The sequence below is a fragment of the Neovison vison genome, chromosome 6 (genome assembly GCF_020171115.1).
Source record: "Neovison vison isolate M4711 chromosome 6, ASM_NN_V1, whole genome shotgun sequence".
Taxonomy (NCBI): Eukaryota; Metazoa; Chordata; class Mammalia; order Carnivora; family Mustelidae; genus Neogale; species Neogale vison.
This window is the reverse complement of record NC_058096.1, coordinates 213,061,726-213,089,655: the sequence shown is the minus strand read 5'-3', so window position 1 is coordinate 213,089,655 and position 27,930 is coordinate 213,061,726. Positions and strand designations below refer to the sequence as shown.

At 55.3% G+C, this 27,930-nt stretch overlaps 1 protein-coding gene across 5 annotated transcripts; it reads left to right on the top strand.

The window, feature by feature from the left end:
* The first annotated feature begins 5 nt into the window (after nucleotides 1-5).
* On the top strand, nucleotides 6-27,650 carry FCHO1 (FCH and mu domain containing endocytic adaptor 1). Of its 5 annotated transcripts, XM_044253948.1 has the most exons (27): nucleotides 5,310-5,353; nucleotides 5,784-5,854; nucleotides 9,957-10,048; nucleotides 10,879-10,953; nucleotides 11,809-11,950; nucleotides 13,393-13,545; nucleotides 13,795-13,899; nucleotides 15,629-15,727; nucleotides 15,820-15,916; nucleotides 17,841-17,885; nucleotides 18,000-18,078; nucleotides 18,522-18,546; nucleotides 18,899-18,956; nucleotides 19,382-19,560; nucleotides 19,645-19,669; nucleotides 20,071-20,122; nucleotides 20,653-20,744; nucleotides 21,116-21,391; nucleotides 23,261-23,373; nucleotides 23,512-23,599; nucleotides 23,763-23,871; nucleotides 24,533-24,688; nucleotides 25,012-25,144; nucleotides 25,568-25,767; nucleotides 26,409-26,464; nucleotides 26,833-26,997; nucleotides 27,380-27,650. In XM_044253948.1, the coding sequence occupies exons 2-27, from the start codon at nucleotides 5,828-5,830 to the stop codon at nucleotides 27,400-27,402; spliced, it is 2,664 nt and encodes an 887-aa protein (XP_044109883.1). In that variant the 5' UTR covers nucleotides 5,310-5,353; nucleotides 5,784-5,827; the 3' UTR covers nucleotides 27,403-27,650. The 5 variants fall into 5 exon arrangements, with proteins under 5 accessions (XP_044109881.1, XP_044109880.1, XP_044109882.1 ...); XM_044253946.1 differs by lacking the exons at nucleotides 5,310-5,353; nucleotides 26,833-26,997; nucleotides 27,380-27,650 and adding exons at nucleotides 6-67; nucleotides 4,985-5,031 and having other exon boundaries at nucleotides 26,409-26,793; XM_044253947.1 differs by lacking the exons at nucleotides 5,310-5,353; nucleotides 26,833-26,997; nucleotides 27,380-27,650 and adding exons at nucleotides 3,031-3,182; nucleotides 4,985-5,031 and having other exon boundaries at nucleotides 26,409-26,793.
* Nucleotides 27,651-27,930: the final 280 nt, after the last annotated feature.

Genomic DNA, 27,930 nt, shown 5'->3' with positions numbered 1-27,930 from the left:
CGGGCTCGGGTGTCAGAGACCGAGCCGCAGGTGGCGGCGGGCGCGGGGCTCGGCCAGAGCTCGGGAGGTGAGTGCTGTCCCCGGGACCCCCCCAAAATACCCTGGCCTTCGCAGCCCCTCATGCACACCGAGACCGGTAGCCCCGGAGGCCACTGGGGGCAAAGGCGCGGCGGGGCACGAGGGATGGCGAACTGGGGGTGGGGGGCTGAGCGGTGGGCCCCCCGGCCTCCCAGCGGCCATCGTCGACAGCCTTTGGAGGGAGATAGGAACCCCTCTACACGTCCAGCGTCTCCTGGCCTAGAACCAGAGCGTGCAGGAGGGTGGCTATGACGTGAGACCCCTCCCCAAATCCCTTTATTCTAAGCCTGGATCTGGGTGTATGTTCCAGGGTTCAAAAAATGGGGGTGCCGCTCTCGCTCCAGTCTGGGACCCAGGACAGCCCAAGTGGAGACCACTGTCAGTTTCCCTCTTTCCAGCTCTGGTCTGCAGACCCTTGAGGACCGAGATGGAAGGACCCCCTTCCTTTTTTTCTCCACTGTGAACCCTGATCAGCCTGGAGGAGGAGCTGGGGGTCCCCAGGCCCCTCTTCTAGACTGCTCTATCCCAGTTTCTTACTGCCAGGATGAGGTGGGGAGTGTTTCACTGGCATCTTCGGCAGAGACCCCCAAAGTTGGAATTCTGGGGAGGGGGCCAGTGTTGGGCCCCTTGCCTGACAGGGCCTGGCCAGGCCAGGCCTGAAAGGGCCTCGAGCATGGACTTGGGGGTGGTCCCTGCCTCAGTGGGGGGTGGGCAGCAGCATCTGTTCTTGGGGATTAAAATAAATCGAGGTAAATTAGGATCTTGCGGGAGGCTGGCTGCGAGTGGGGTGCGGGGGAGGGTTGTGGGGTGGGCGGCCCCTCCATCTGTCTCGAATCTGGGAGTTGCCTGCCCCAGCCGCAGTGGGGACCAGGAGGCAGCTTTGATGGACCTGCCTCACTGGTGACCTTGGGCAGGTGACAGCACCTCTGTGAGCCTTGGTGTTCTCCTTTGAAAATGGGGATGAGGGCTTCAGAAGCTGTATTCTACAAATTCTGAAAGCCACACACCCCACCATGTGCCAAACTCTAACTGCCCCCTTTGCTTAAGCTGTCAGTGGCTTGGGGGTGAGAGGGCAGTGGGTTTGGAGACCCCCTCCACTGACTTGCCTTGCTGGCCTCTGAGCCTCAGTTTACTGCACTGCAAAATGGATTCGTGGTCACTCTGGCCTTGCTGGAAAGGCTATTCTCCCAGACAGTAAGACACATGACCAAGCTGCAATGGTTGAAACAGGGGCTCCACTACCCTCGTCTTACCAGTGGGACTGCCTGGGGCACACCCTGACCCATATATTGTCACCCACGCCAGGAGCGAGCCAGTTCCTGGGTGGGGTCGAGGGTAGGAGGAGGTCGAAGTCACCAGGCCAGCCTATCCCAACTCTGCAGTGGGCACAGGGGTGAGTTCAGAACTGGGTGTCCGACACCCCCAGGTTCAAATGGATTTTTCCCATGTGTGGCTTTGCCTCCCCGGGCCTTGGTGTATTCTTCTAGGGAATGGGCTGGATCCCCCTCGGAAGATCAGAGGAGACGTGGGAAAATGGGTGCCCTGTAAATACAGACATGGTCATTAAAACAGTAATTACAATATCAGTGATCGTAAATGGGGTCATAGCTGACCGGGAGCAGGGAGGAGAGAGAGGAGTCGGCCAGGGTGTTGTCAGCCGTGTCTCTAGAGCCCGGCAATTAGGTACACAGTTGGTGCTCAATAAGTGTTTGCCAAATAGATGACAAAGAGGGAGGTGCCTAGTGGGGGAGGATGGAGAAATTCCTGAGCTTGACAGCCTGGTCACTGTGTGACCTGGGGCATGTGCCTCAGTTTCCCCATGGGGGTGAGGGCCAAGATGAGACACTGCCTCAAAGTGCCACTGTAAGAGTCAAGCCAGACTGTGTAAAGGTCACTCACTGGAACCTGGGCCTAGAAGAGAGGAGACTCGTGAGAGGACAGGTCACTGAAACAGCATGGCCAAGAGGCTGGCTAGTGCTGGCAAGGAAGAGAAAAATCTCAGACTGGCCCCACTGTGCACAGGCTGGAGTCTGGGGGAAGTAAAATGTCAGGGACTGTTCCACAGGACCCTGGAGGCGCCGAGGTCCGGGGAGGCCCAAGGTCACAGCACGCGAGGTCAGGGGCTCTGGACAGGTGGCTTAGAGCCAGGGAGCTCTGCCGTCTTTGCTGACTCCATCCCTGTCTTGTTCTGTCTGCTCCCTGGGCCTGCTCACATGCCTCACCCGGTGCAGAGCTGTGGGTTTTGGGGATTTGGTGCTGGGGAAGCAGGATCTCCAGGCAGCGCCTGGGGCTGGTGTCAGGCACCCCCTGGAGGACTCTTCTCTGCTCTGGGCAGCTGACAGCCTGCTGTGTGACCTTGGGCAAGTCCCTGTCCATCTTTGGGCTGTGCCCTGGTGCTCTGGAGGCCCAGAGTCCTGGGTTCGAGCCAAACGATTTTCTCCATCAGATACAGAGGCGACTGTGTCTTGGACATAATACTTTCAGAGGCCCATGATGAGCTTTGGGGTAAAGGAATACATTTAATACATATTATATTTAATATTAATATATCCATCTCTGTGCCAATGTAATTTGTAACATATAGTTTAAATGCTTTTTTTTTTTTTTAATTAGAGGAAGGGGGCCCATGAAAGTTTTCATGCAGCCCTAGGTTTGAGTCTTGACTGTACAGACACGAGCCTATCCACTCCCCTCTCTGAGCCTCGGTTCCCCCTCTGTGAAGCAGCAATCCTTAACCCACCACCAGGGGTGGTGGGATGTGGAAAAGGTTAGCCCGGGACAGACGCTGTGTGTCACCTGCTATTATTTCATCATTGTCATCATGATTATTATTTGCTAGGTCCCAGGCTGGGGGCCCCAGGCTCAGGTGCCTCAGTTTACCCATCCATGGCCAGCCCAGTTCCCAGGAAGTCCCAGGGGTGCTGGCCTGGTGGGGGAGGTGAGATGGCAGTTGGGCGGTAGGCGGGGCACGGTAAGCTTCCTGTCCCCCACGCACACAGGCCTCCGCTGGGTTGGTGCTCACGGAAGTGGCAGGGGCCGCGTGGCCATCTTCTCGAGCCCACCCCGTCTGTCAGGGGCCCCGGCTCTACTCGCTGCCCCATCTGGTGAGTTCCAGCCCTGTCTGGAGGCCCCCATTGCCCTTTCTTGCCCCTCTCAGGAACAGAACCTCCCCCCCCCACCCCCTGCCTGGCCTGGGGTTTCCGAGGGAAGCGGCAGGTGTCATTTCCTGGGCCGGGCAGGAACCTGTGGCGGGGAGGGGAGGCTCTGGCCCCCTGCCCTCCATTACGGTTCTGAGTGATGGGGCTGGCCGTGGGGCAGTAGAGGGGACATGGAGACCCAGAGCCACCTGCAGTGGTTCCAAACAGGAGTTCTTTGGCAGACAGACCAGGGACAAAATCACAGGTCAGTGAGTTACTTCTCTGTGCCTCAGTTTCCTCATTGGTAAAGGTGGGACTGGACCCCATGGTGTGGCTATGAAGGATGAATGAGCTGGTACCTGCTGGGGGGTGTTGGCTACAGCACAGCACACATAATGACCTTCAGTATATAGTGGGGGAGGGGCCGTCTACCAGAGTTGTGAAAACTGTAGTGAGATCCCCGGTTTCTGGGGAACTTGGGCCCACTGGCTCTTCAGATCCTCTAAGAAGCATCTTCCTGAAGAACTTTCCTTACCTGTGTGGTCCATTATGGCAGCCACCAGCCCCGTGAGGCTACTGAGCCCTGGAGCAAGGTTGGTCCCACTGAGGAGGTGGGGGGTTCATGGTATTTAATTTTACTTAGTTTAAGGGGCGCCTGGGTGGCTCAGTGGGTTAAAGCCTCTGCCTTCGGCTCAGGTCATGGTCTCAGGGTCCTGGGATCGAGCCCCGCATCGGGCTCTTTGCTCAGCGGGGAGCCTGCTTCCCTTCCTCTCTCTCTCTCTCTCTCCACCTGCCTCTCTGCCTACTTGTGATCTCTGTCTGTCATATAAATAAATAAAATCTTTAAAAAAATTTTTTTTTTACTTAGTTTAAAATTAAGTCAGCACATGAGATTAGTGGTTCCCATATCGGTCAGCGCAGCTCTAAGGGATTTGGATATTCTCAGGGCCTAAATCCCAGCCAGAAATGAAGACATAAGGTGGGAAATGAGGGCTTTTCTCCCTTCGGTTGTCAGCCCAGCAAGCCCTCCCCCCACACCAGAGTTTCTTCAGGGACAGGGTCAGTGACAGTTTTCTCAGGGCCCCGAATATCACCCAGGGTGGTCATTAGGAATATTTGTGGAATCAAATAATTTTTTGCCTGGTGAACTCCTATGCATGCTTCAACCCCCCAACTCCCATGCCCACTCCTTTGGTCCAGGCTCCCACAGCCCCTTCTTCCATTTGGCCCAGCCCTGAGCCTGCAAGCCTCGTATGTCTACGTCTAGCTCTATGTCCCTAGACTGGGGGATCCTCAGGGACCAGACCCAGGAGTGAATCATCTCACAGACTCTGACATTGTCCTTGTCTTGTGGATACATTGTGTTTGCCCTGTAACATAGAAGTCAATGAACCTGCGGCTAAAGGACAATGGTTCAAATTAAACTCACTTTCAAGATTAGGTAAACGGAGGCTCAGTGAAGGCAGCCTTGTCCGAGGTCCTTGCTTGGTCCTTTCCTTGTGAGACCCAAGGAGTTTTCCCATTTACAGTCACCAGCCCTGTCCCTGCTGCCACTGTGCCTCCAGGGCTCCCAGCTGCTGCTGAGCTGCCCGAGGGGTCATGAATTATGGATGAGGCCTGTGGGCTCCTGTGACAGGCCCAGCCTCTAGAATGTGCCAAGGACACCAAGTGTCCCTCCCTTGCCAGGTGGCTTGGCCCAGCCCCCTCTGCAGGGAGGCCTGGATTCCCCCAGCAAGACCCCTTCTAGGTATTCCCCTCTTGTTTTGCAGATGGGGAAACTGAGGCACAGAGCTGGATAGAGTCACTCATATATCAGGTGAACACTGGCTTTTGGGAGTCAGGGTTGGGACTCATGGGGGCACCATTGCCAGATGGGTCATCATGGTGAGGGGTAAGCTCTCCGTTCCAGGAGTGTGCATGGGGCGGAGACTGTTGTAGAGGGATCAGGGAGATCCCAAGGGATCCTTGGGGACACTTCAGGGACCCCAACCCCCATGTGGCTGATCACAGTCCCAGTGCCCATCTCTCAGCAGACCGTTTCCCCACAGGAGCTGCCCAGCGTGGAGCTGAGTGCTCTGGTCTTGATTCAGCTTGCCCAGGGTGCAAATCTACTGGCATTTCCTGTCTCTGTGACCTTGGCAAGTGGCTTCCCCTCTATGGAGGTGGGGAGGAGGGTCTCAGTTTTCCCATCTGTGAGATTTTCTGCTTAGGCTGGAGCTCATCCAGTACTCTGCCCCCCAGTGAACTCTTATTGGAGCTTGAAAACCCCAACTCCCATGCCCCTTCCTCTGGACTAGGCTCCCCAGCCCCTATTCCTCTATCCAGTCCAACTCTGACCCCAAAGAACTTGGGGCATCTATATCCAGATCTGTCCCCCTAGAATGGGGGCTACTTGGGGGCCAGGCCTGGGGATGAATCATCTCACAGGCCCTGGCATGCTCCCAGCTTTGGGGCTTTTGGTTCCTCCTCCATCCTCTCTCTTCCTCCTCCACGGGGAGGACAATTGGAATTTCCCCTCCTTAGACCCAAGCTGGCCATAGCTTTAGATTTGCTTCTTTCTTTGGACAGGCACTAAACAGGAGCCTGTGGGGGTCTCTACAGAGGGCATCAGGATGTCGTATTTTGGGGAGCATTTTTGGGTAAGTAAGACCTACTTTTATTTTGATGGGGGCTCCTGGAAGGGCTTTGGGGTCTTTTATGGAGATGAGGGGACTTGGCGGCTCAGGGGCAGAGCCTTGGACAGGTGAAGGTTCTGTGACTCATAGAAATTAAAGTGGGAGGAGTCAGGCTGGGTTTGAATCTACACCCTCCCACTTCATGGGCCTTGTGACCTTAAGCAAGTCACAGCTTGAACAATGGGGAGACTAAGGCCCAGAGTAGGATTCTTTTATTTCAAATTGCCCGGTGAGACAATGCAGCATCAGGGCTCGAACGCCAGGCCAGAGTAAACTTCCAGGATCCAGGGTCATTTCAGCCAGGGAATTTCCACATCTTTTCCATCCTGGAGAGTTGGGGGTTTTCTTGACTTGGCCCCTAGTGGTCGCCTCACCCCTCTGCCTTCCGGTTTGAGGAGCACATACTGTGACCCAAGAGGGCTGAGACAAACTTGTTTTCATTCATTCATTCATTCCCTCCCTCCCTGCCTGCCACTACCACTCCACACCCAACCAACTGTGGAAGGTGCCACGAAGCCCCCAAGAGGCTTCATCCTGACTCTGACCCCAAGGAGCTCGCAATCTGGGAGACATAGAGCCAGTCAGAAGTCTTCAGCCCTCCAGGGTCAGGGCTGGGCTCAGCCTTGGGGGCAACCAGAGGAGGGGTCAGGACATGGAGCTATGTTTCCTCTGGGCTTTGAGGGCTGAGATTTTCCAAGTTGTAAGAAAGGCATTTCAGCAGGGGGAATAGCCTGAGCGAAAGCCCAGAAGTGTGACACGAGTGACCAGTTGAGGGCACAAGGACTCCTCTTACAGGCCCAGGCTAATGGAGAGCCACAGAGGATGTATGAACAGAAGGGTCTAGGAAGGACCAGGGCTGTAAGCCCCTTCCCCAATTGGGCCCTGAGCTTGCCAGAGAAGAAGCCTGTTGCTAGGCAACTGGTTGCCCCTGGCAACAGGCCTGTTCCCTCCCTTTCTCCCTCCCCAGCTGGGGCTCCTCTTACTGCCACTTGTTTTCTTAAAGGGGCCTCACCCCCTTGCCACCTGCAGGGAGGTCTATGGGGCGAGGGCAGAGGGGGGATGGGGCCTGACCTCCACCTTCTGCCCAAGGGTTGGATTCCCTGGATTTGTCTCTGAATGTGTGACCCCAGCAAGGGGTGCTCCTCTCGTGAGCCCCCTTTTGGTGCCTCTAGGTAAGGGGGTTGACTATTCGATGATCAATTTGTTGCCCACATTTTGGAACCCTGGCAACAGCACCTACATTTATTTTAAAATCTGTTTAATGGCGTGAGGCACCTACATTTATTTTAAATTCTTTTTAATTGCATGAGGCATGCAAGCTTGCTGCAGAAAATTCAGATCAGCAGAGAGAAAATAGAAGCCACCCACAGTGCACTCCCCACCCAAAGATAGCCTGGTGCAGGGCTTTGAGTTGAGGATTTGATCTGGGTTCTGCTGAGAGCCCTTGGGCAATTAATTTTGTGTCGGCAAGCCTCAGTTTTCCCATCTGAGAAAGGGGATGAATTCCTGTCTCCCTAGGTCTCAGGGTGTATCCTGGGATGTCTGTCACCAGCAATGTTTCTTTTAATCAATTGTTTGTATCAGTGACTCTTTAGCTGGGTGGCACTGGTGCCCTGGCTGGCCTGAAGGAGGTTCCAGTTAGGGGACATCAGCTGGATAGGGATGCCCCCGTCCTGCTGGGCCAAGGCAGGAGACCTTGAGGGTACTGGGGAGCCATGGGGGAAGTATAAGCAGGAGAGGGATACGATCAAGTTGTTAGAAAGATCCCTCTGGGGCTGGCATAGGGGCGAGACTGGAGTCCAGAGGTTCTGATAAGAGACACAGACCCAAGACAGCTCCTCCTAAGACCCTCGCTGCCAGCACAGCCTGAGAGAGGCAGATATCACTGGGGGCCTTGCCAGGTCTGGGAAACGGGCCAGTGGTTGGCTCCAAGTCAGCCCCAGATGCTGGCCTGGGCGGCAGTGCCTGGTGCAGCCTTACCCGAGGATCCCCTGGGTGGGGTTGTGCGGGGTGGCACTGGGTCTGTTTGCTGAGCCCTCACCATGGTGCCGGAAGCCCTGGGTTCAGCACTGTCCCAGTCTCATCTCACCAAGACCCTTCGGAGCTGGGCACTGTCATTGGCCCCCTTTGTCAGATGAGGAGACTGAGGCTCAGAGAGGGGAAGTCACCAGCTCAAAGTGACCCAATGTATAAAAGGAGGCTCTGACACATATTCCTGGGGAGCTAGAGGGAGCAACGCTGAACATTCAGGGAAGTGAGAGTCTGAGATAGTTCTTGAAGGGGGTGGGCCTGGGAATGATCCTTGAGAGGTTGAAGGATTTGGATGGGTGGGAAGAGATGTAGCCTGGTGAGCTGGTTTGCAGGAACAGCCAGGCAAATATACTGTGGTAGAAAGGCACAGGCTGTCTTTGCACTCCTTGCCATTTTATGGCGAGGCCAAGAGGACTCTGGGAGATGAGGTTGGAAGGACAATTTCAAGCTAAGGGCTTTACACTTAAGCAGCTGGTGGGAAATAGGGAGCTATCAACGATTCTAGAATGAGGCATGGCCTTTGGGAGATTTGAGCTTCAGGCTGGGTTGGGTCTGCCCATCTTAGCCTCAGTTTCTCCATTTTTGCAGCAAGAGCCTTTATCTTGTTATGACTTCTGGTTTCCAGGTAAGTGAGAGGGTAAACTCAGCAGGTTGGAGGAAGATGGAGGAAACCACTATTAACGGAGGACCTAACCACTTCAGTGATTTGTGTTGGACGTTAAATAATGCTAGATCGCCCCACAAGCATCTTCTTTTGGTCCTACTCACAAGGCCCTGTTTGATGCTAAGATGTCTCCAGTTCCCCAGCTGATCTCCCTTTTTGATGAACAGCTCAGTGTTCAGACATGATGCCTTTCACGTGTCACAGGATCTGGCTGGGATAAAAACAGTTGTTGCCTTATTTTTCCCTATTTCTTTCACTATGGCATCAGGTCCAGGGCTTCCAATTAGAATAGTGGTAAAAGTTGCCTTTTTAAGTCAACATATTTGGAGAAGAAATGAGCAAAGTTAACACAAAATGTTAACTAATACTATTAATCAGCAAAAACTAGGGTTGCTTTTGGGAATTTGGGGAACCATGATGTGGATCACCTTGGTGTTTACTTCATCTTCATATGAATGGTGGATGACTTCCCTGTCCCATCTTAACATGAAGCCACTAAAACTTCAGAGAGGGACAGTAACTTGCTCAGATCACACAGCACAGTCCTTGTGTCCCCCACCATGATGGCTCCAGGACTGGGAGGAAAGAGGTTTGGTGGGAGGCACCCGGATAGAGGCCCTCTTCCCAAAAGCCCTAGGTGACAGCAGAATAGCTCATTTGTTCATTTATTCCACAAACTCCAATCCCCTTTTTGACCTCACCCTATACTGGGCATTGCTGGGTCCCTAGAGAGGCATCAGACCCAGACTGTGCTCTAGGGGGTCTCAGAGAGGGTGTTTCTATGTTAAAGGGAAACACAAAACAGCGACTTAACTAAGAAGGGTTATATTGGCTCACAAAGGTGAAACGTTGTAGGGAAATGGGGCTTTCAGGCTTGGGCTGCTCCAGTAACTCGACTCAACGTACTTTTTATTCAGACTCCATCAGGTTCAGCTTCTTTCCCAGTATCATGGTTTCCACGTGGCTTCCAATATCTTCTATGCCCCCATAATTCCTCATTTATGGAAAGGCGCAGACAGAAAAGCTGGGTAAGAGATTGACTGAGACAGAAACAGAGGCAGAAAGACACAGAGAAACATAGAGAGACAAAGAAACAAAGGGACAGAGACAACCCGCGGAAGAGAGCATCTCTCCCTCAACCACGGGACAAAACCTCCAGGCTTCTCTCTGATTGGGCCAAGTTAAGGCCCATGAACCAATCCTTGTGACCAATGGGATAGGCCACAGGCTGATTGGCTCAGGTCTGAAGCAATCCCTGCTGCCAAGGGGTTGGGCTTCTGCTGGTTGGCTCCTCTGGCCACACCCCCGTTGCTAAGCAACTGTGAGGTCTCCTCCAGCCCTTTACTCAGTCTCCGCCCCCATCCCCTGCAGGGTGAGAAGAACCATGGCTTTGAGGTCCTGTACCACAGCGTGAAGCAGGGGCCTATCTCCACCAAGGAGCTGGCCGACTTCATCCGGGAGAGGTGAGGTCCCCACGCTCCGCCCACCCCTGGCCACGCCCCATAGTCCCCGCAGCCTACCTCGTGGCTCCGCCCTGGCTCCTCCCCATCTCTCCCCTGCCCAAGCCACTCCACATCCAACCTGTTTGAACGTGCTGGAAACCAGGGGTTCTCAGCACTGTCAGCCCCGATGCCCGCCTGTCAACCATTCTCAGGTTTCTGATGCTCCCTCCTGAAGAGATAATATGACCTACTTACAAGGGGAATTTTGAAAACTCAGTTTCATACGATAGAACACATGTATGATGGGGACGCCTGGGTGGCTCAGTTGGTTAAGCGGCTGCCTTCGGCTCAGGTCATGATCCCAGAGTCCTGGAATCGAGTCCCACATCGGGCTCCTTGCTCGGCAGGGAGCCTGCTTCTCCCTCTGCCTCTGCCTGCCACTCTGTCTGCCTGTGCTCGCTCTCTCTCCTCTCTCTGACAAATAAATAAATAAAATCTTTGAAAAAAAAAAAAAAGAACACATGTATGATGAAGTCATCTCCATTCTGGCCCATAACTGCTCCGACATCCATATCCCAGAGAACAATACATTCAAACTGTCAGACAGCCTCTGCATCCCGACTGCTCACTAGCTGAACGCCCATTAAATCCAAGCAGAATTCAAAAGATTATAACCAAGTTTTTCTCTCTGTGGCTGTTTCGCAAGACCTGTCCAAGCTGTACAGGACAGAGGCATCGTTTTTAAGAGCTACGGCTCAGACATTTGAGATAAGGAAACTAAGACCCAGGGGGAATGGAGTGTCTCCCAAGGAGGCCCAGAACCTTCTGCATCTTTTCTCTGTTTTACTCAGGGCCACCATCGAGGAGACCTACTCAAAGGCAATGGCGAAACTTTCCAAACTGGCCAGCAATGGGACCCCCATGGGGTGAGTGGGCTGGAGCTGGGGTGGGAGGTCACCTAGGCTGCAGGGTCCTGGGGTATCAGGAGCCCACTCTTGGTTGGACATCTCTTCACACAAGTGATATGTAGACAAGGGAGTCAACCCTCCCTCGCTTAAGGGGCTCAATAGACAGAGGAATATAATTCTTTCATTCACTTACTACCTCATTCATTCATTCAACTCGTATTTACTGAGTACTTGCTATGTGCCGGGTGCCATTCCAGGTACTCGAGACGCAGCAGCAATCAAGAAAGATAAAGCCCCCAGTCCCCTTCATGCCATGTTCATGCCATGTTACCTGTGGGGTGTGTGGCAAAACAGGTGTTAACTGCAAACATGAACAAAAGTCCTTTCCTAAAGTGAAAAGCTTCAGGAAGAGGATGAAATAGGAGCGTGAGAGGCCAGGTGCTTCCTCTGGCATTGGGCTTGGTTCCATGAGCTGAGACCTTAGTAATGAGATGGAGCCAGCTACAGGGGTATCTGGGTCAGAGACCTGGGAAGGCAGCTCAGCTAGTGCAAAGGCCCTGAGGCATCCATAGAGCAAAGAGGCTGGCATGGCTGCAGGGCCTGGGTGCCCTTGAGTATCAGCTAGGGCCTGGAGTCCAGAGTGAGGACTCTAGGGCCTTGGGGCCTGGGTTTAAATTCCAGCTCTGATAACTCATTTCCAAAGGGGCCTTGGGTGAGCTCTGGAGGCTCCTATGCTTCTGTTTCCCCATTCGTCCCAGGCCTGCCTTGTAGTTGTGGTGCAGGTGCTTAGCAGGACCTGGGCACAGTAGGTGCCTCTCTGAGGGGACCCTGGGGGGTTGGGGCTGATGGACCCTGGGTGTGCCCTGTTTCCAGGACCTTCGCCCCGCTCTGGGAGGTCTTCCGCGTCTCCTCAGACAAGCTGGCCCTCTGTCATCTGGAGCTGACCCGGAAGCTACAGGACCTCATCAAGGATGTGCTCCGCTATGGCGAGGAGCAGCTCAAATTGCACAAAAAGGTGTGTACTGGGGGGCACTGCACAGCCAGGCGGAGGGGGGATGGCAGCGGCTGGAAAAATGTGGGAACTTCTGGAGCTTTTGACTTTCCTGCTCCTGGTGTGTTCCTCTGAGAAGTCTGTCAATTCCACATCAAACCCAGACTCCTACATACGTGAGCACCCTCAAATTTTCATACTCAAAACTTTGGACCAGGACTCTGCGAACCATGGACCACAGACCAAATCCAGCCTGGTTTTGTAGAGCCTGAGAGCTAAGAATGGCTTTTACATTTTTAAATGGTTGGGGGGGGTTTGCACAGGGGGAATCAAAAGAAGATTTCATGGCAGGTAAAAATTACATGACCCTGTGCTTGCTTCGGCAGCACATATACTAAAAATTACGTGACCCTTGGATTTCAGTGCCAATAAATAAATTTTCTTTTTTGGCCCAGAGCCATACCTATTCCTGTTTAAAAAGGGAGTTGGGGGCGCCTGGATGACTTAGTTAAGTGTCTGCCTTTGGCTCAGGTCATGATCCCAGGGTCCTGGGTTTGAGCCCCACATGGTCTCCCTGCTCAGCACAGCCTGCTTCTCCCTCTCCCACTTCCCCTGCTTGCGCTCCCTCTCTTGCTGTCAAATAAATAAATAAAATCTTTGGGGCACCTGGGTAGCTCAGTGGGTTAAAGCCTCTGCCTTGGGCTCAGGTCATGATCCCAGGGTCCTGGGATCGAGCCCCGCATCGGGATCTCTGCTCAGCGGGGAGCCTGCTTCCCCCTCTCTCTCTGCCTACTTGTGTTCTCTGTCAAATAAATAAATAAAATATTTAAAAAATAAATAAGTAAATAAAGTATTTAAAAAGAGAGAAAGAGAGAGAGATCATGACCTGAGTCAAAATCAAGAGTCAGACTCTTAATTCACTGAGCCACCCAGGCATCCCTACCATGATTTTTTTAAACTGGGGCACAAGGACGGGGCGCCCAGTATGGAGACTACTTTAAAAAAACTGGGGGACAAGGGAGTTTTCTGTGGGTTGATACAGAATAATTTTGGGAACAGATTATTAAGCTGAAAAGCTGAGTTAAACAGACATTGTGCCTATTTGTCATTTAAAAAAATAGGCTAGAACAAACACATTTGCTTGTCTATGTGCCGATTATTTCTAGAGACTTATCAACTCCCAGGCAGAGGCCTGGGAGGCTGGGGATCAGGGAGTGTGAAGTTTTTCCTGAGCTCATCCCTGAAAACTTTCTGCAGTAGGAACACTGTGTAAATATTTCCTATTCAAAGAGCTAAAAGTTTTTAAATTAATAGGATACTCATAAAAGGTACTCCGTGGGATCGGGAACCCCATAGAGTGTTTGGGAAGCTCGGAATTTCACATTGTGTCCTGCGGTCTGCTCACCCGGAGCGGTGCGGTGCGGGCTTCAGGTGCTACCCGCGCTCCCCCTTTCCCACCCCTGCAGTGCAAAGAGGAAGCCGTGGGTACCCTGGACGCTGTGCAGGTCCTCGCAGGTGTCAGCCAGCTCCTGCCCAAGTCCCGCGAGAACTACCTGAACCGCTGCATGGACCAGGAGCGGCTGCGGAGGGAGAACACCAGCCAGAAGGAGATGGACAAGGTGGGTGCGCCCATCATAGGTCCCCAGCTGCCCTGCGCCCTCGCAGGTCCAAGCGATGTGCGCAGGGGTGGCGGGGCTGCCTTTGGGAGTATGAGAACATAACCCAGAGCATTGGCCATCGAACCTTCATCACACCCTGGGTGCCCCAAGGAGTCTACCTGCTGGATGGTGGGTCCCGGGGTGGGGGGGGAGGCGAAGAAATGCCCCATGTGTCCCCTCCTGCCCCTGGCTCCTCCCTGTGCCTCATAGGCAGAGACGAAGACGAAGAAGGCAGCACAGAGCTTGCGGCGCTCGGTGGAGAAGTACAACTCTGCCCGCGCTGACTTTGAGCAGAAGATGCTAGACTCAGCTCTGGTAAGAACCAGGCGTCACACACAGTCCTTGGCCCAGGATCTACGGGCCTCAGAAGTCTAGGACCTCTGAAAACCTCGACTCCCAGGAGCCTCAGAATCACAGGTTTCAAGCCAAGGATTCTAGAGCCAGTTAACTATTGGGATTGTTGTTGGCGTTATTATTTCAAAAGCAAACCTTTTTGTGCTTCAGTCTCCCCATCTGCAAAATGGGAATAGCGATAGTACCTGCTTCGTGGAATTTTTGTGGAGATTAAACGAGGCCCTACATGGGAAGTTTTCAGACTAGTACTAGGTGCCTAGAAACCACTTTAGAAGGTATTATTATTTCTATTATTATTTAAAAATTTGTTTGTTTGTCTGTTTGAAGGGGAGGGGCAAAAGGAGAGGGAGGAAAAGAATCTCAAGCCATCTCCACACTCAACGTGGAGCCCAATAGGAGGCTCGATCTCAGGACCCTGAGACCATGACCTGAGCCAAATATAAGAGTTGGATGCTGAACCGACTGAGCCACCCACGTGCCCCTATTTCTATTTTTATTGACAAGGTTTTTGGACAGGGTAGGACAGGGTTTATTTATTTATTTTTTAAAGATTTTATTTATTCATTTGACAGAGAGATTGCAAGGAGGCAGAGAGGCAGGCAGAGGGGGGGGGGAAGCAGGCTCCCCACTGAGCAGAGAGCCCGATTCGGGGCTCGATCCCAGGACCCTGAGATCATGACCTGAGCCGAAGGCAGAGGCTTTAACCCACTGAGCCACCCAGGTGTCCCTAGGGCAGGGTTTAGAAGCTGAGAGTCTACTGACAGTTCATGGTGAAGGAAAGACCTGGGTTCTGTTCCAGCCTCCATTCTGTACTGGCTCTGTCACCTTTTATTTTTTTCTTTTTTTTTAAACTCTCTCTCCTTTTTTTTTTTTTTTTAAGATTTTACTTGTTTATTTGTCAGAGAGAGTGAGAGAGGAACACAAGCAGAGGGAATGGGAGAGGGAGATTCAGACTTCCCGCTGAGCAAGGAGTCTGACGCGGGGCTCGATCCGAGGACCCTGGATCATGACCCAAGCTGAAGGCAGATCTGGCTTAATGACTGAGCCACCCAGGCGCCCCAGCTATGTAACCTTTGTATGAGACACTATACTTCACTGTACTTCTCTGGGACTCTGTCTACCCAAATCTATAAAAAAGCAGATTGGAATCTCAGGATTAGGAACGAGATTTTTTTTTTTCTCCTGATTTTGCAACTGATAGTTGCAAATGAAAGAAACCTTCATTCAAACTGACAAGGAAGATTTATTTATAAGTTCAGGGAACTGACAAGTTTGAGGGGAGAGCTTCAAGCTGGGCTGGATCAAGTTACTTAAGTGGTGTTGGCAGGAAGTTGTGCCTCTCTGTTTTTCGAGTCTGTTTTTCTCCCTAGGGGCTTCGCTCCCAAGTAAAGATGCCCTCCTGGGTGTGTATAGGGGTGTGTGTGCGTGTGCGTATGCGTGTGCGTGTGTGCATAGCAAAGTGGTCACCAGCAGCCCCCACGTGAATCCCACCAACTCACTGACTCAGGGCATAAAAGTATCTAATTTCCCCTAGTTTAAGCTGAAGTCCCAGGTTAAGATGCTCCTTGGGGCTTCCCCACACCTGTGACTGAGACCAGGGGGCTGGAACATTCTGATTGGCCAGGCTGGGGCACCTGGCCAACCCTGGTGGCCTCCATCTTCCCACTTCCCTCTCCCCCTGCCAATTCAGCGCTTCCAAGCCATGGAGGAGACCCACCTGCGGCACATGAAGGCACTGCTAGGCTCCTATGCCCACTCGGTGGAGGACACCCACGTGCAGATTGGGCAGGTGAGCGGCACCCAGGGTGGGAGGCAGAGCAAAGGATACCAGGCAAGGGGCCCTGACTGTGTCTGGTTACACACTTCCTTTACCTGGTCCAGGTGCATGAGGAATTTAAGCAGAACATTGAGAACGTCAGCGTGGAGATGCTCCTGAGAAAGTTTGCAGAGAGCAAGGGCACAGGCCGAGAGAAGCCTGGTAAGTTGGGGCATCCGTGGGCGTCGGCTCTGGGGCCACAGCCGCAGGGAAAGAACAAGACTTAGGGCACCTGGCGGGGCGAGGCCAGCTAAGCATCTGCCTTTGGCTCAGGTCATGATCTCGGGCTCCTAGGATTGAGCCCTGTGTTGGGCTCCCTGCTCAGCGGGGAGCCTGCTTCTCCCTCTCGCTCTCCTTCTGCTGCTCCTCCTGCTTGTTTTCCCTCTCACTCTCTTTCCGTGTCAAATAAATAAATTAAATCCATAAAAAAAAAAAAAAGAACAACACTCAAGAGGCAGGAGACTGAACTTTCCTGCACCTTGGTGTCCTCATCAGAAAAATGGGCTGATGGCAAATCTAATTCCGCAGCCCACACAGGAAAAGGATTTGATGTCCTATTTTTTTAAAAGTATATTTTAATTATCTCTACACCCTACATGGGGCTCCAACTCATGATCCCAAGATCAAGAGTCACGTGCTCTTCCAGCTGAGCCAGCCAGCAGTCCTTTGATGCCCCATCTTGTATGTAAATCTCTTACAACCAGGTACGGGAGAGGCCTTGAATGCCAGACCCAACTGTTCGTACTTTACCCTGAGGGCCTGAGGGAGACATTGAGGATTATTGAGCAAAGGGCCAATTAGAAAAAAATGTCCAGATGAGGGGTCGGGGAAGGATTGAGCGCAAAACTTTTGGAGTCAGATCTGGGTCTGGGTCTTTTCATCATTGCTTGCTGTGTGACCTTGGATGCTTGTCTAGACTTCTTCAGTTTCTTCATCTGTAAATTGGGGATGATAATAATCCCCATCTAATGAAGTTTAGTAATTTGAATGTTAATAATGAATGAATAATAATGTATGTTATTATACATTATATAATAATGATGTACATTATAATGTACACAATATACATAATGTATATGTATGTGCATATACATTATATATGTAATACATAATACATATAATGTATATATGTATATAATGTATAATGTATAATATATACATATAATGTATATGTACATGTATAATGGATATAATGTATAATAATGATATACATTAAATAATAATGAATGTTTAATAATTTGATGCAGGTAAAGGGAAAACTGAAAAAAATTTAAAAATAAAGGGCAAACTGTGTCCCTAACATACAGGAGGCATTTAATAAATGCTGGTATACAGTTTCTGTCTCCAAGTCAACCACAAACAACTATCTTTAATCCCTCCTGTCTCTATAAGTCGGCCCTAGCCCAGGCTGTATCTCCTGGTTTGGGGCCTCACTCTTGCTTTTCTTTTTTTTTTTTTTCACTCTTGCTTTTCATTGGCCCCAGATCTGTCACACCCTGCTCTTGCTCACATACCCTCCATGGCTCCCCATCACCTTTTTTTTTTTTTTTTAAAGATTTTATTTATTTATTTGACAGAGAGAGATCACAAGTAGGCAGAGAGGCAGACAGAGAGGGGGAGGGAAGCAGGCTCCCCGCTGAGCAGAGAGCCCGATGTGGGGCTCGATCCCAGGACCCCGAGATCATGACCTGAGCCGAAGGCAGCGGCTTAACCCACTGAGCCACCCAGGCGCCCCCCATCACCTTTGAAGAGAGTCCCAACCCCTCATCTTGGCACTGAGGTTCAGCCCACTGCACAGACTCATTGTCCATCCCCTGACCCGCTCAAGTGCCTGTGAGAATTGCTGGAAGTAGAAAAAGTAACTCAGGCATCATCCCCTCTGGTCCATCCCACAGTGGGACCAGAATCCGTGGCCCACCCCCTCATGACTGTCTCTGGGGCTTGTTCAGCATCTCAGCTTGTGCATGGGACCCTGACTGGCCTTGAGCTCAGACCCAGGTACCATCGTGACTCCCAGAGTGCGCTGCTCTCCTGCCCAGGCTCGGTCTCCCAGCCAGGCTGAGTTTCTCAATCTCTTCTATCTTAGGGCCTCTGGATTTTGAGACATACAGTGCGGCTGCCCTGCAGGAAGGCAAGTACGTCTGGGCCTGGGTGCCCAGGCTGGACGGTGGGGTTGAGCAAGGCAGATCTGAAGGGGAAGGGGGCACCCCCAGGGCTCAGCGGCACCCCCTTCATCTGTTCTCAGCAATGAAACGTTTGCGGGGAGCCAAGGCCTTTCGCCTCCCAGGACTGAGCCGGCGGGAGCGGGAGCCACCTGCAGCCGTGTGAGGAAGCACCCCCCTGCCCAGCCCTGGCCCAGGCTAGCCTATCCCGGAGGTTCCCTGCAGAGGGTACCCCAGGAGAACCTCTATCCCAGGCTAGCTCAATATTCCCACTGCCCAACCTAGTCCAAAACTTTTCCTTTGCCATGGCTAGCCCTATCATTTCCCTGCCAAGGCTAGCCCCTACACCCCCTACTTTTTCAAGCCAGCCCTCTGGACTAGCTCCAGGGTTCCTCCCCTGCCAAGCTGTTTGAGAACACCCTGAGCTCAGTTAACTGCAGACTCAGTGCCCCACACCCCCGGCCCAGGCAAACCCCGGGGCCCCATCACCTGGGGTACTAGCTCAGGACAACATCGCAGCCCAAGGGCCATGTCCAGCGTTGGGCGTCGGGGGCGTGCAGATGAGGTGGGAGAGCTGACCTGAACATCTCTTTCTCCACCTCCAGAGACTCCCTGGAGCCCGATTCAGGGGTGAGTACCATGGGAGGGGCCAGGCGGGGCTGCACGTGGGAGGGGTTCGGTCCCATCTCGTGCTCCCAAGCCTGAAAGCCAAGCCTGGAGCTCAAGGGGCTTCATCTCATCTCGGCTGCAAACTCCCGCGTGGGAGGGACTAACATCCCCACTTAGCTTCAATTTGTGGGTTCAGTCTCACCACCTCGGGATAAGCAATGGTGTACTCTGTTCCCTCAAGAACCTGGCCGCCCCAGGGAAAGCGGTTGTTGCCATCTGGGCTGTTTTCAGGGCGCAGAGGTGGGAGGGGGCGAGGCAGGGTGAAAGGGGAGGTCCTGTGGCCGGGAGCCTGACTCACTGCTTATCCCCCTAGACCTGTCCAGAGGTGGATGAAGAAGGTTTCACTGTCCGGCCTGATGTGACCCAGAACAATATCCTCCTGGTGCCCCTGGGGTTGGGGGGCCAACTGTCGGCACAGCAGGGACAAAGCTCGGCCCACAGGAATCCTTCTCTATGTCCCTCCTGCGGGGAGCCTGCGGTGTAGACCGAGCAGAATCAAATAAAGACACCTGCCTTGTGGGGTCCAGGCTGAGCAAGAAGGAGTGAGGGGCAGCCCAGAGGACTTCCTAGAGGAGGGGGGACCAGTGTTGGGGTTTAGCATCTGAATGAGAGTTTGGGGTTTGCTTGTGCAAAGACTTGGAGCAAAAACACCATCGGGCAAGGCCAGGGTGGCAAGTAGGGAGAGACAGGATCCTGTAGGGCCTTGCAGGGTGTGAGTAGGAAGGGGCGGGTTTGAGGGCTGAGCCGAGGGAGACCCCCATGCTGGGATCAGCTTGGCCCCTTGACTGTTGCGCACGCACAGTGGAGCCCGCCCGCTTTTCCTCCAGTGACTCGGACTTCGATGATGAGGAGCCCCGCAAGTTCTATGTGCATATCAAGCCCGCCCCTGCCCGGGCCCCTGCCTGCAGCCCCGAGGTGGCTGCTGCCCAACTCAGGGCCACGGCCGGCAGCCTCATCCTTCCTCCTGCCCCAGGGGTGAGGCATGGGAGGGGTGTTCTGGTTGGGGCAGGTGGGGCTGGCGGGACGCACCTGGCCTGATGCCGCCCACTTTGTCCACAGGGCACCATGAAACGCCACTCTGCACGTGAGCAGCCTGTTAAGGGGTCTTTGGTTTGGGGAGGAGCACGTGGAAGGGAGGCTGGGCCTGGAGCGTGAGTGCGGGGTTGAATCCCAGCTCTGCTGTGTGATTTGGGGCAGGCTGCTTACCCACTCTGACCGTCAGTCTGTTCCAGAAAATGGGGTCATTATGTGAATTAAATGAGAGCTGAAGGAAGGAGCTGGGGCCAGGAAAGAAGCCAAAACCTGGAGACAGATTGGCTTAGGCTCAAACTGCTCTCTGCCTGACTTGCTGGTCACCTTGGGCAGCTGGCTGGACAGCCCCAAGCCTTAGTCTCTTGTTCTGTGCCAGCCGGGGTGGGGGTGGGTGGGTGGAGGGGAACAGTAGACAGGGTGACAGGAAGGCTCAGGGAGGTACATCTCTTGTAGGGGATGCTGCCAAGAAACCACAGAGGCCTCGATCTGCCCCAAGAGCCAGCAGGTGGGTCCTACAGGGGTGGGACATCCGGCCAGCATTGAGTGGGGAGGTGCGGGTCACCCCCAACTCCTCTCTCCTCCTCTCAGCCTGGCAGGGAGCTGAGAGCATGCTGTTTTTGAGGAACCACTTAGTCATTCATTCAGTGAACATTTATTGAGCACCTGCTGTGTACTTGTGCAACTCTGAGTTCATAAATGTATGCCCAAGACAGGTCTTCCTTCTCAGATTCGCACTGTAGTGGTTCAGATTTTAGGAACAGCAAGTAAGTTAGAGCATGTTCCAGACTTCCAGGTGCTGTGAAGAGATAGAGCAGGCGATGTGGTGGAAGGTAGCAGTGGGCAGCTTCAGCTGAGAAAGCAGAGGGCAGGGGCAGGGGGACTTTGAGCTGAGCCTGGAAGAGAGCAAGATGTGGCCTCAGGGAGAGATGGGGACACAGGGAGCTCAGGAGTAAGAACAGCCTTGTGCAAAGGCCCTGAGCGGGGAGGAGGCATAGGAAAGACAGAACCCATCCCTCCTGTCCACTTCGTCCACAGCTGTGCTGAGAAGCTGCAGTCAGATGAACAGTTTTCCAAGAACCTCTTTGGGCCGCCCCTAGAGTCGGCCTTTGACCACGAAGACTTCACAGGTGATGGGGGCTTTAGGGACACAGGCTTGGCTAGCAGGAGGCTGGGTGGGGCCATTGCCAGGGTAGACGGGAGGGTGGGCCAGGCGGGAGGGAGCATTTGGGGGTCCTGTGTGGGTCACTGAGAATGCAGACTGGCCAATGGGATGGTGGGCGGAGCCACAGTGTGAGTGGGCCAGGCCTTTGTAGTAGTGTAAGCGCCCTGTGGGTGGATGGGCGGAGCACCAGTGGAGATGGAAGCGACCAGAGGGCGTGGCCTGAGGGGGTGGGTGGGTGAGGCTTTGAGTGGGCGTGGCCCGCAGGAGGAAGGACGGGGCCTCCATGTGGGCGGGGTCTGGAGCTGGCACCACGACCCCCCGCCCCCCCCCCTCCAGGCTCCAGCAGCCTCGGCTTCACCTCCAGCCCCTCACCTTTCTCCTCCTCGTCGCCCGAGAATGTGGAGGACTCCGGCCTGGACTCGCCATCCCACGTGGCGCCTGGCCCCTCCCCGGATTCCTGGGTCCCCCGCCCGGGCACCCCACAGAGCCCACCTAGCTATAGGGCGCCGGCCTCCGAGTCAAGGGGTACACGGTCCCTGCCAGCATCGGACTCGCCACAGCCCCTCGCCCCATCCCCGGGTCCCTGGGGGCTGGAGGCTGTGGCTGGACGAGGTGAGTCCAGGAGTTAGAGTTATCAGAGCCCGGGGTGGGGAAGACTGAGCGCCTGCTCAGTCCAGGGCCTGAGCCGGGTACTGGGGACACAGCCCAGAGCCCTCACCCTTGCAGGGACAATAATGAGATGGCTATTTAACAAGGCGAAGGTGGCAGGTGCCTGGTGAGGGCTCAGAAGTTTGGAACCTCCCTGAGGAGTGATCTCTGAGCTAAGATTTGATAGAAGTGAGGAAGGAGCCATTTAGGTGTGGGGGAGCAGGGCCTACACACACACACACACACACACACAAGCAGGAGGCAGGTCCTGTGCAAAGGCCCTGGGGTGGTAGTGGACTAGGCCGGGTGAGGCTGGAACAGAGTGATGATAGGGAAAAGAAGAGAGTGGAGGGAGATGGGTCCAAGCAGGGCCTGGTAGTCTCTGGGAGTGATGTGAGTGTTACCCCTGGCAAGGCCTGAGCCACAGAGCAGAGGGCTGTGGGCAGAGCAAGGGCCTGTGACTCAGATTTCGGGAGCTCTCTATCCACCTGGGAGGTGGGAGCTGGAGATCAGAGAGGTGGGTGAGCCCAGGGAAGTAGTGATGGGGTAACAGCTGGGGAGAAGGGAGCATGCAGACACGAGGTGGGGGAGGGGCGGGACGGCGGGGGGGGGGGGGGGGGGGGGGGGGTGGAGGTGGGAGGATCAGGGTGGAGTGCTTGAGGGCAGCTGGGCATTCTTCCAGGGAGGGGCAAAGGGGCTGGGAATATGGGGCAGAAGTAGCTGGAGTGGGGGCATGTTGACAGTGGGCCTTTAGATGTCAGGTGGCCAGTAGAGCCCAAGTTCAGGGGAGGCCAGATTGGAGCATCCCATGGGCAGCTGTGCGAAGCAGGAAGGGAGGGCGCCCACGAGAGGAGAGGGCCCAAGGTGAGCTGGAGCAGGGCTGCAGGTTGGGAGGAAGAGGTGAGTCGGGGGAAGGGGGAGCCTGAATCAGTGGGCTGTGACCCCATGAGGTCCCTGGCAGTGGCGACAGGGGTACTTGGCACCATCCGTGATTAGAGAAAGAGCCTGCTGGGAGTTGGATCAAGGGAGGCCCCCTGGGAAGTAAGTGTTGAACATGCATACAGATAGTCAAGTGGGGTTGTCTGAGCTTCCCTATAGAACTGGGGTTCTCCACCAGGCCAGTTCTGGCCCCTAGGGGGCACTAGACAATGTCACCCCTGATCTTGGATTGTCACCACTAGGGGGATGGGTACTAGGGACACCTGGCGGGTGGAGGCCTGGAATGCGGGTCAGCACTCCACAGTGCACACGACGGGCCCCCCAGAAACTGCCCGGGTCCGCCGTGTCAGCAGTGCTGTTGAGAAGCCCTGGGGTAGAGAGGGAGGGGACGGGGCCGTGGGGTGTAGGTGGGAGGGAACAGGGCCGAGCAAGCATCCGTAGATGGAGCAGAGCGGGGCACCTGAGCGTTAGGTGGTGATTAGTGACCTTAGCAGATGAGACTCAGACACAGATCGGAACCAGAGGCTGCGTCATACTCGCAGAGAGGATAAAGGTCACGGAATCACTGATGTTGGATAAAAACCCTCTGCCCCCCCACCCCAGGGCCATTCCCCTCCCACCCCCCAACCTCCAGAGCACCCAGCTCTGGCCCGCTTATCCCCAGGAATCCCTTATTGGGCCATCAGTCTGGTGCCTGGGAGGCTCAGGGCCGCGGATGACCTCTGCAGTCCTGGCCGGCACACTCTCTGCAGCCCCAAGACCTCAGACCCAGGGGGTCTCCCCCAAATAAGCCCGACTCCCAGTTTTGGGGAGAAAGTCCTTCTCTGGGAAGGCCCAAGAGGCCCATGGCAGCATCTCGGCTGTACAACTGTCTGTCTCTTGCTCCCTCCCCAGACCTGGTGCCCGGACCTGCTGACCCTGCAGCCAGAGAGGGCCTGGCAGCGCCTCCCAGGAGAGCCCGCACCAGGAAGGTGTCCTGCCCGCTCACGCGCAGCAACGGCGACCTGGTAGGGTGAGGCAGCGACTTGGTAGGGTGAGGGGGCGCGGCTGGAGCCCGGTCCGGGGCGGGGGGCACCTCTGGTGGGGGCGGGCAGCATCAGGGCACTGCTCCCGGGCGATACAGCCTGGCCTGTCTCCCTCCCCAGTCCCGGTCTCTGAGCCCCTCCCCGCTGGGCTCCTCCACCACCAGCACCCTTTCGGACCGGCCCAGCTTCTCATCACAGACGGCACACGGTACGGTGGGGTGGCCCCGGGCCCCTTTCTGGGCCTCGCTCTCACCCTCTCTGGCCCGGGTGGGTGCTAAGTGAGGCCTTGGAGGCCCTGCTGGCAGAAGGTGGGTTCTGGAGCCTGGGACCTGTGCCCACTCTGTCCCTATTCCTCCCCCTGGCCCTACCAGGAGTCTCCCGGGGACCCAGTCCTGTGGTCCTGGGCTCCCAGGATGCCCTGCCTGTAGCTACCGCCTTCACTGAATACGTCCACGCCTACTTTCGAGGCCATAACCCCAGGTACGCAGTGATGGGGGGACAGTGCCAACAAGGACAGGGACAAACAGGGCTCTCCGGGGCCTCTGGATCTAGGTTTCAGGAGAGACTGACTTGAGGTGTGTTTCTTGACCTGCTTTACCATGGATGGGCCTGGAACTCTGAGCCAAGCAACAGGCCCCTGTCGCGCAGGCAGTGGGAACCACATAGGGTATTAGAGCAGGGCGAGGCCTTGTTGTAAGCACAGGTTAGAGCAACTCCTCTGAGGTCGCTCTTCACATCACATTGAAGGGAGCGGGACCAGAGGCCAGGCCCTTGGAAGGCTGGGTCAGGGGTGAGTTGAGGGGCCAGGAATAATCTGAGGGCAGTGCCCAGCAGGGAAGACCTTAAGATCAAACCACAAATAGGCCTGAAACCCAAGGTCACAACAGTTCTAGAACTGAATGTTTTGCTTTGAGCTTCCTGGTGGCCTAGGGGTAAAGAGAGTTAGGGACTGGGCTCCTTAAGCCCAGTGTGGTTTCTTCCTGGTGACGTTGGGAGTAAGAACGCTGGGCACGGTCAGGGCCTCGCTGCTTCTGCGGGGCTCGGGAGCCGCTGGCTGTGGTGGGGCCAGGAGAGAGGGGAGGATGAGGTGCCGGCAGGGCCTGGAGCCAACACCGGGTCTCCTCACTCCCCCACCCCCCAGCTGCCTGGCTCGAGTAACCGGCGAGCTGACCATGACCTTCCCGGCTGGCATCGTGCGTGTGTTCAGCGGGACCCCGCCCCCACCTGTCCTCAGCTTCCGCCTTGTGCACACGTCCGCCATTGAGCACTTCCAGCCCAATGCCGACCTGCTCTTCAGGTACCGGAGGAGGAGTGGTGTGAGGTCAGAGGCAGGGGGTCCCAGAGGCTGGTGGGGTCCGGGAGCTCCCTGCCTGTGAATTCCAGCTCTGTCTCCCCGTATGTGCTGTGCTGGCCCTGCGCAAATCACTCTCCCTTCCTGATCTCACTATACTCTTCTTCTTCACTGCCCGCCAACCCCCGTTGGGGGGGTGTGTAGGCATGCTTTACTGGGCCCAAGGTGAGCCAGGCAGTTCGCCTCTAGGAAGCCCATGGTGAAGGTCATGGATGCAGGGGGGACTTGGGTCTCCCAAGGGCTGGGGTGATTATTGCCGGTCTCTGTAGTGACCCCTCCCAGAGCGACCCTGAGACCAAAGACTTCTGGCTCAACATGGCAGCCCTGACCGAGGCCCTGCAGCGCCAGGCAGAGCAGAATCCGACCGCCTCCTACTACAACGTGGTTTTGCTGCGGTACCAGGTGGGCCAAGGGGAGGGGACAGGGCAGAGGGCTCGGGGAAGGGCTCAGGGTCCGGCAGGGTGAGCAGGTGTCAGACGAGGAGGCCGGGGGTAAAGAAAGTAGAGTGTGCTGGGGCAGGGGGTGGGGGGTGTGAGGGGGTGGATGTAGTTAGTGGGGTTAGTTAGCTTATGTAAATTAGGAGAGGTCCCATCCCAGGAGCCGGAGGGGCTCCCTGCCAACCCTGTCGGAAGGAGGCGCTCTCCTGCCCTCTGCTGGAAACGTGGTGTCCTACACACTCTGATCAAAACTGGGAAAGAGGGAAGGCGCTCCAAGGAGTGGTGCAGGCGGTGGAGAGGCTGGGTCCGAGGGGGGTCGAAGAGTGCCTGGTGCCGCAGGACAGGACGGCCTAAGCCGTGTCCCCTGTCGTGTTCTTGCTGCTCCCAGTTCTCCCGCCCGGGGCCGCAGTCTGTGCCCCTCCAGCTGAGCGCCCGCTGGCAGTGCGGGGCCGCCCTCACTCAGGTCTCGGTGGAGTACAGCTACCGGCCCGGTGCCACGGCGGTGCCCACACCGCTCACCAACGTCCAGATCCTGCTGCCTGTCGGGGAGCCTGTGACCAACATTCGCCTACAGCCGGCCGCCACCTGGTGAGGGCGTGCAGGAGGCCGAAGGAGGCTCTGCGGTGACCCTAGAACCCTCCTAGACCTCTCCTTGATGCAGCAGCTGAAGGGTCCACCGTAGGTCTGACCATTCAGTCGTGAGCACCCCTTGCTTAGAGCTAAGGGGGACGTTATTAGCAATAATAATATTGGACACCAAGAGCTGCCTGTGTGTCAGGCATGTTCCACGTGCTCTACATACATGGACTGGCCCAGGGCTTTTAACAAGCCCTTAAGGTGGGGACCGCCGTCATTTTCCTTTGTGGGCAGGGAACTGAGGCAGAGGGAGCCTAAGTCACTTATCTGCGGTCACACCAGGATTTGAACCCAGCCATCCACTCTGGGCTCTTAGTCCCCCCACATTACCTTTGTTTTGTACAAAAGGTAGAGCCTGTCACAAAGAAGCCAGATTTGAAGGACGAAACGCATTATCTAAAAATGCTGCAAGGCTGTGGGGTCCTCAGGGGCCAGCTCTCCATACCCCACATCCATTTTACAGGTGGGGAAACTGAGGTGAGGGAGAGGACCTGGCTTGCTGGGGTCAGGGAGCTGAGAGGTGACCCAGCTGGGACCCTCACCTCCCAGGGTCCTCTCTGGGAGAGACCTGACCAAGCTTTTCTTGATGCCAGGAATCTGGAGGAGAAGCGACTCCTTTGGAAGCTACCAGATGTGTCTGAAGCAGGAGGTAAGTTATGGTTGTGCATGAAAAATCACAGAGGGTTTTGGATGGGAGGGGCTTGTTTAAAATGGGGGAGAATTGGGGATGTGCTGGGGAGAAGTGTAGAGAGGGAGGAAAGCTTTAATAAAAGGGCTTTGGCAGAGCTTCGGGAGAGGAAATCTGGGGGCAGCCACAGCAGGTACAAAGGCCCTGCGGCAGAACTCTTTTGTAATTTACACATGACCCCCAAGGAGCCAAAGGAAAATGGTACAGGGTCTCAAGAGGAGGTCCGGAAGAGACAGATAGGGGCCACAGATCAAAGGGCTTGGGAAGCGCCTGGGTCCCAGTGGGACTGAGTGTGGGGCTGGGGCATTGCTGACCTCAGGCCTCCTCAGGCTCTGGCCACCTATCCGCCAGCTGGGAGCCATGCTCGGGCTCCAGCACACCCAGCCCTGTGGCCGCTCAGTTCACTAGCGAAGGGACCACTCTGTCGGGCGTGGACCTGGAGCTGGTGGGCAGTGGCTACCGCATGTCGCTGGTGAAGAGGAGGTTTGCCACAGGTACTCCCCCCGCCTCCCCCCGTCCTGCCACTGACCACCTCTGCAGCCAGGGCCGTGCCAGGCCCTGAGCCCCACCCCTGCTTCTGCCAGGGTGCAGGGCATGGGGGCGGGAGGGGGGTGGGGGACAATGTTGGGGAAGGCTGGTGGGGGTTGGGCCCTGGAGGCCCCCGATGGTGGGCACAAGTGGGGAGGGTCAAAGGACCCCCGTAGGGCGTCCTCGTGGGGACCCAAGGCAGGGAGCTGAAGGTACACAGCCACACTGCCCCCACGCCATTCTCCTGGGGCTGCTGGCGCCCGTGGGTTGTTTGGAGGAAGATCTGGAGATCTCAGGGGAGGGGCAAGGGACGTTCCTCCCTTCGTCTCATGGGCACTGCCCCCGCAGGGATGTACCTGGTAAGCTGCTGAGCCAGCAGAGGCCCCCAGCTCTGCACTGAGTCCTGGTGCTCGCTGACTGACCCCTGCCTTCCTGCCGGACCCTGGGATCCCACCCTGGCCTCCGTCGGGGCCCTGACTCCATGGGGAGGAGCCCCACACCCAGCCTGGCAGAGCCGGGGCAGGGGGGTCACTCCTGCTCAAGCCAATTCCCACGTGGGTCCTTGGACTTTTAATGTTCTTTGAATAAACTTTATTTTCTAATAAAATAAGGAAGCCTTTTCCGGCTCCAGGAAATTTCCTTCACATCACCAGAGAGGAGAGGAAGACAGATGTGTGGGGAAGATGTAAGATCCCTAAAGTCCCCCATCGCCCCCACCTTCCCCCCACTAGCCTTTGCAGGGTGGCACCAGGGGCGAAAAAAAGCCACACAAGGACACCCCAAGCTCCATGGACATCTGAGCTCTGTTGGCTTAGTGCCGAGCTGGTGGAAGCGACAAGGACTAGAGGAATCCAGAGCAGGAGTCAGACTCTTCCTAAGGAGAAGACATTATGAATAGG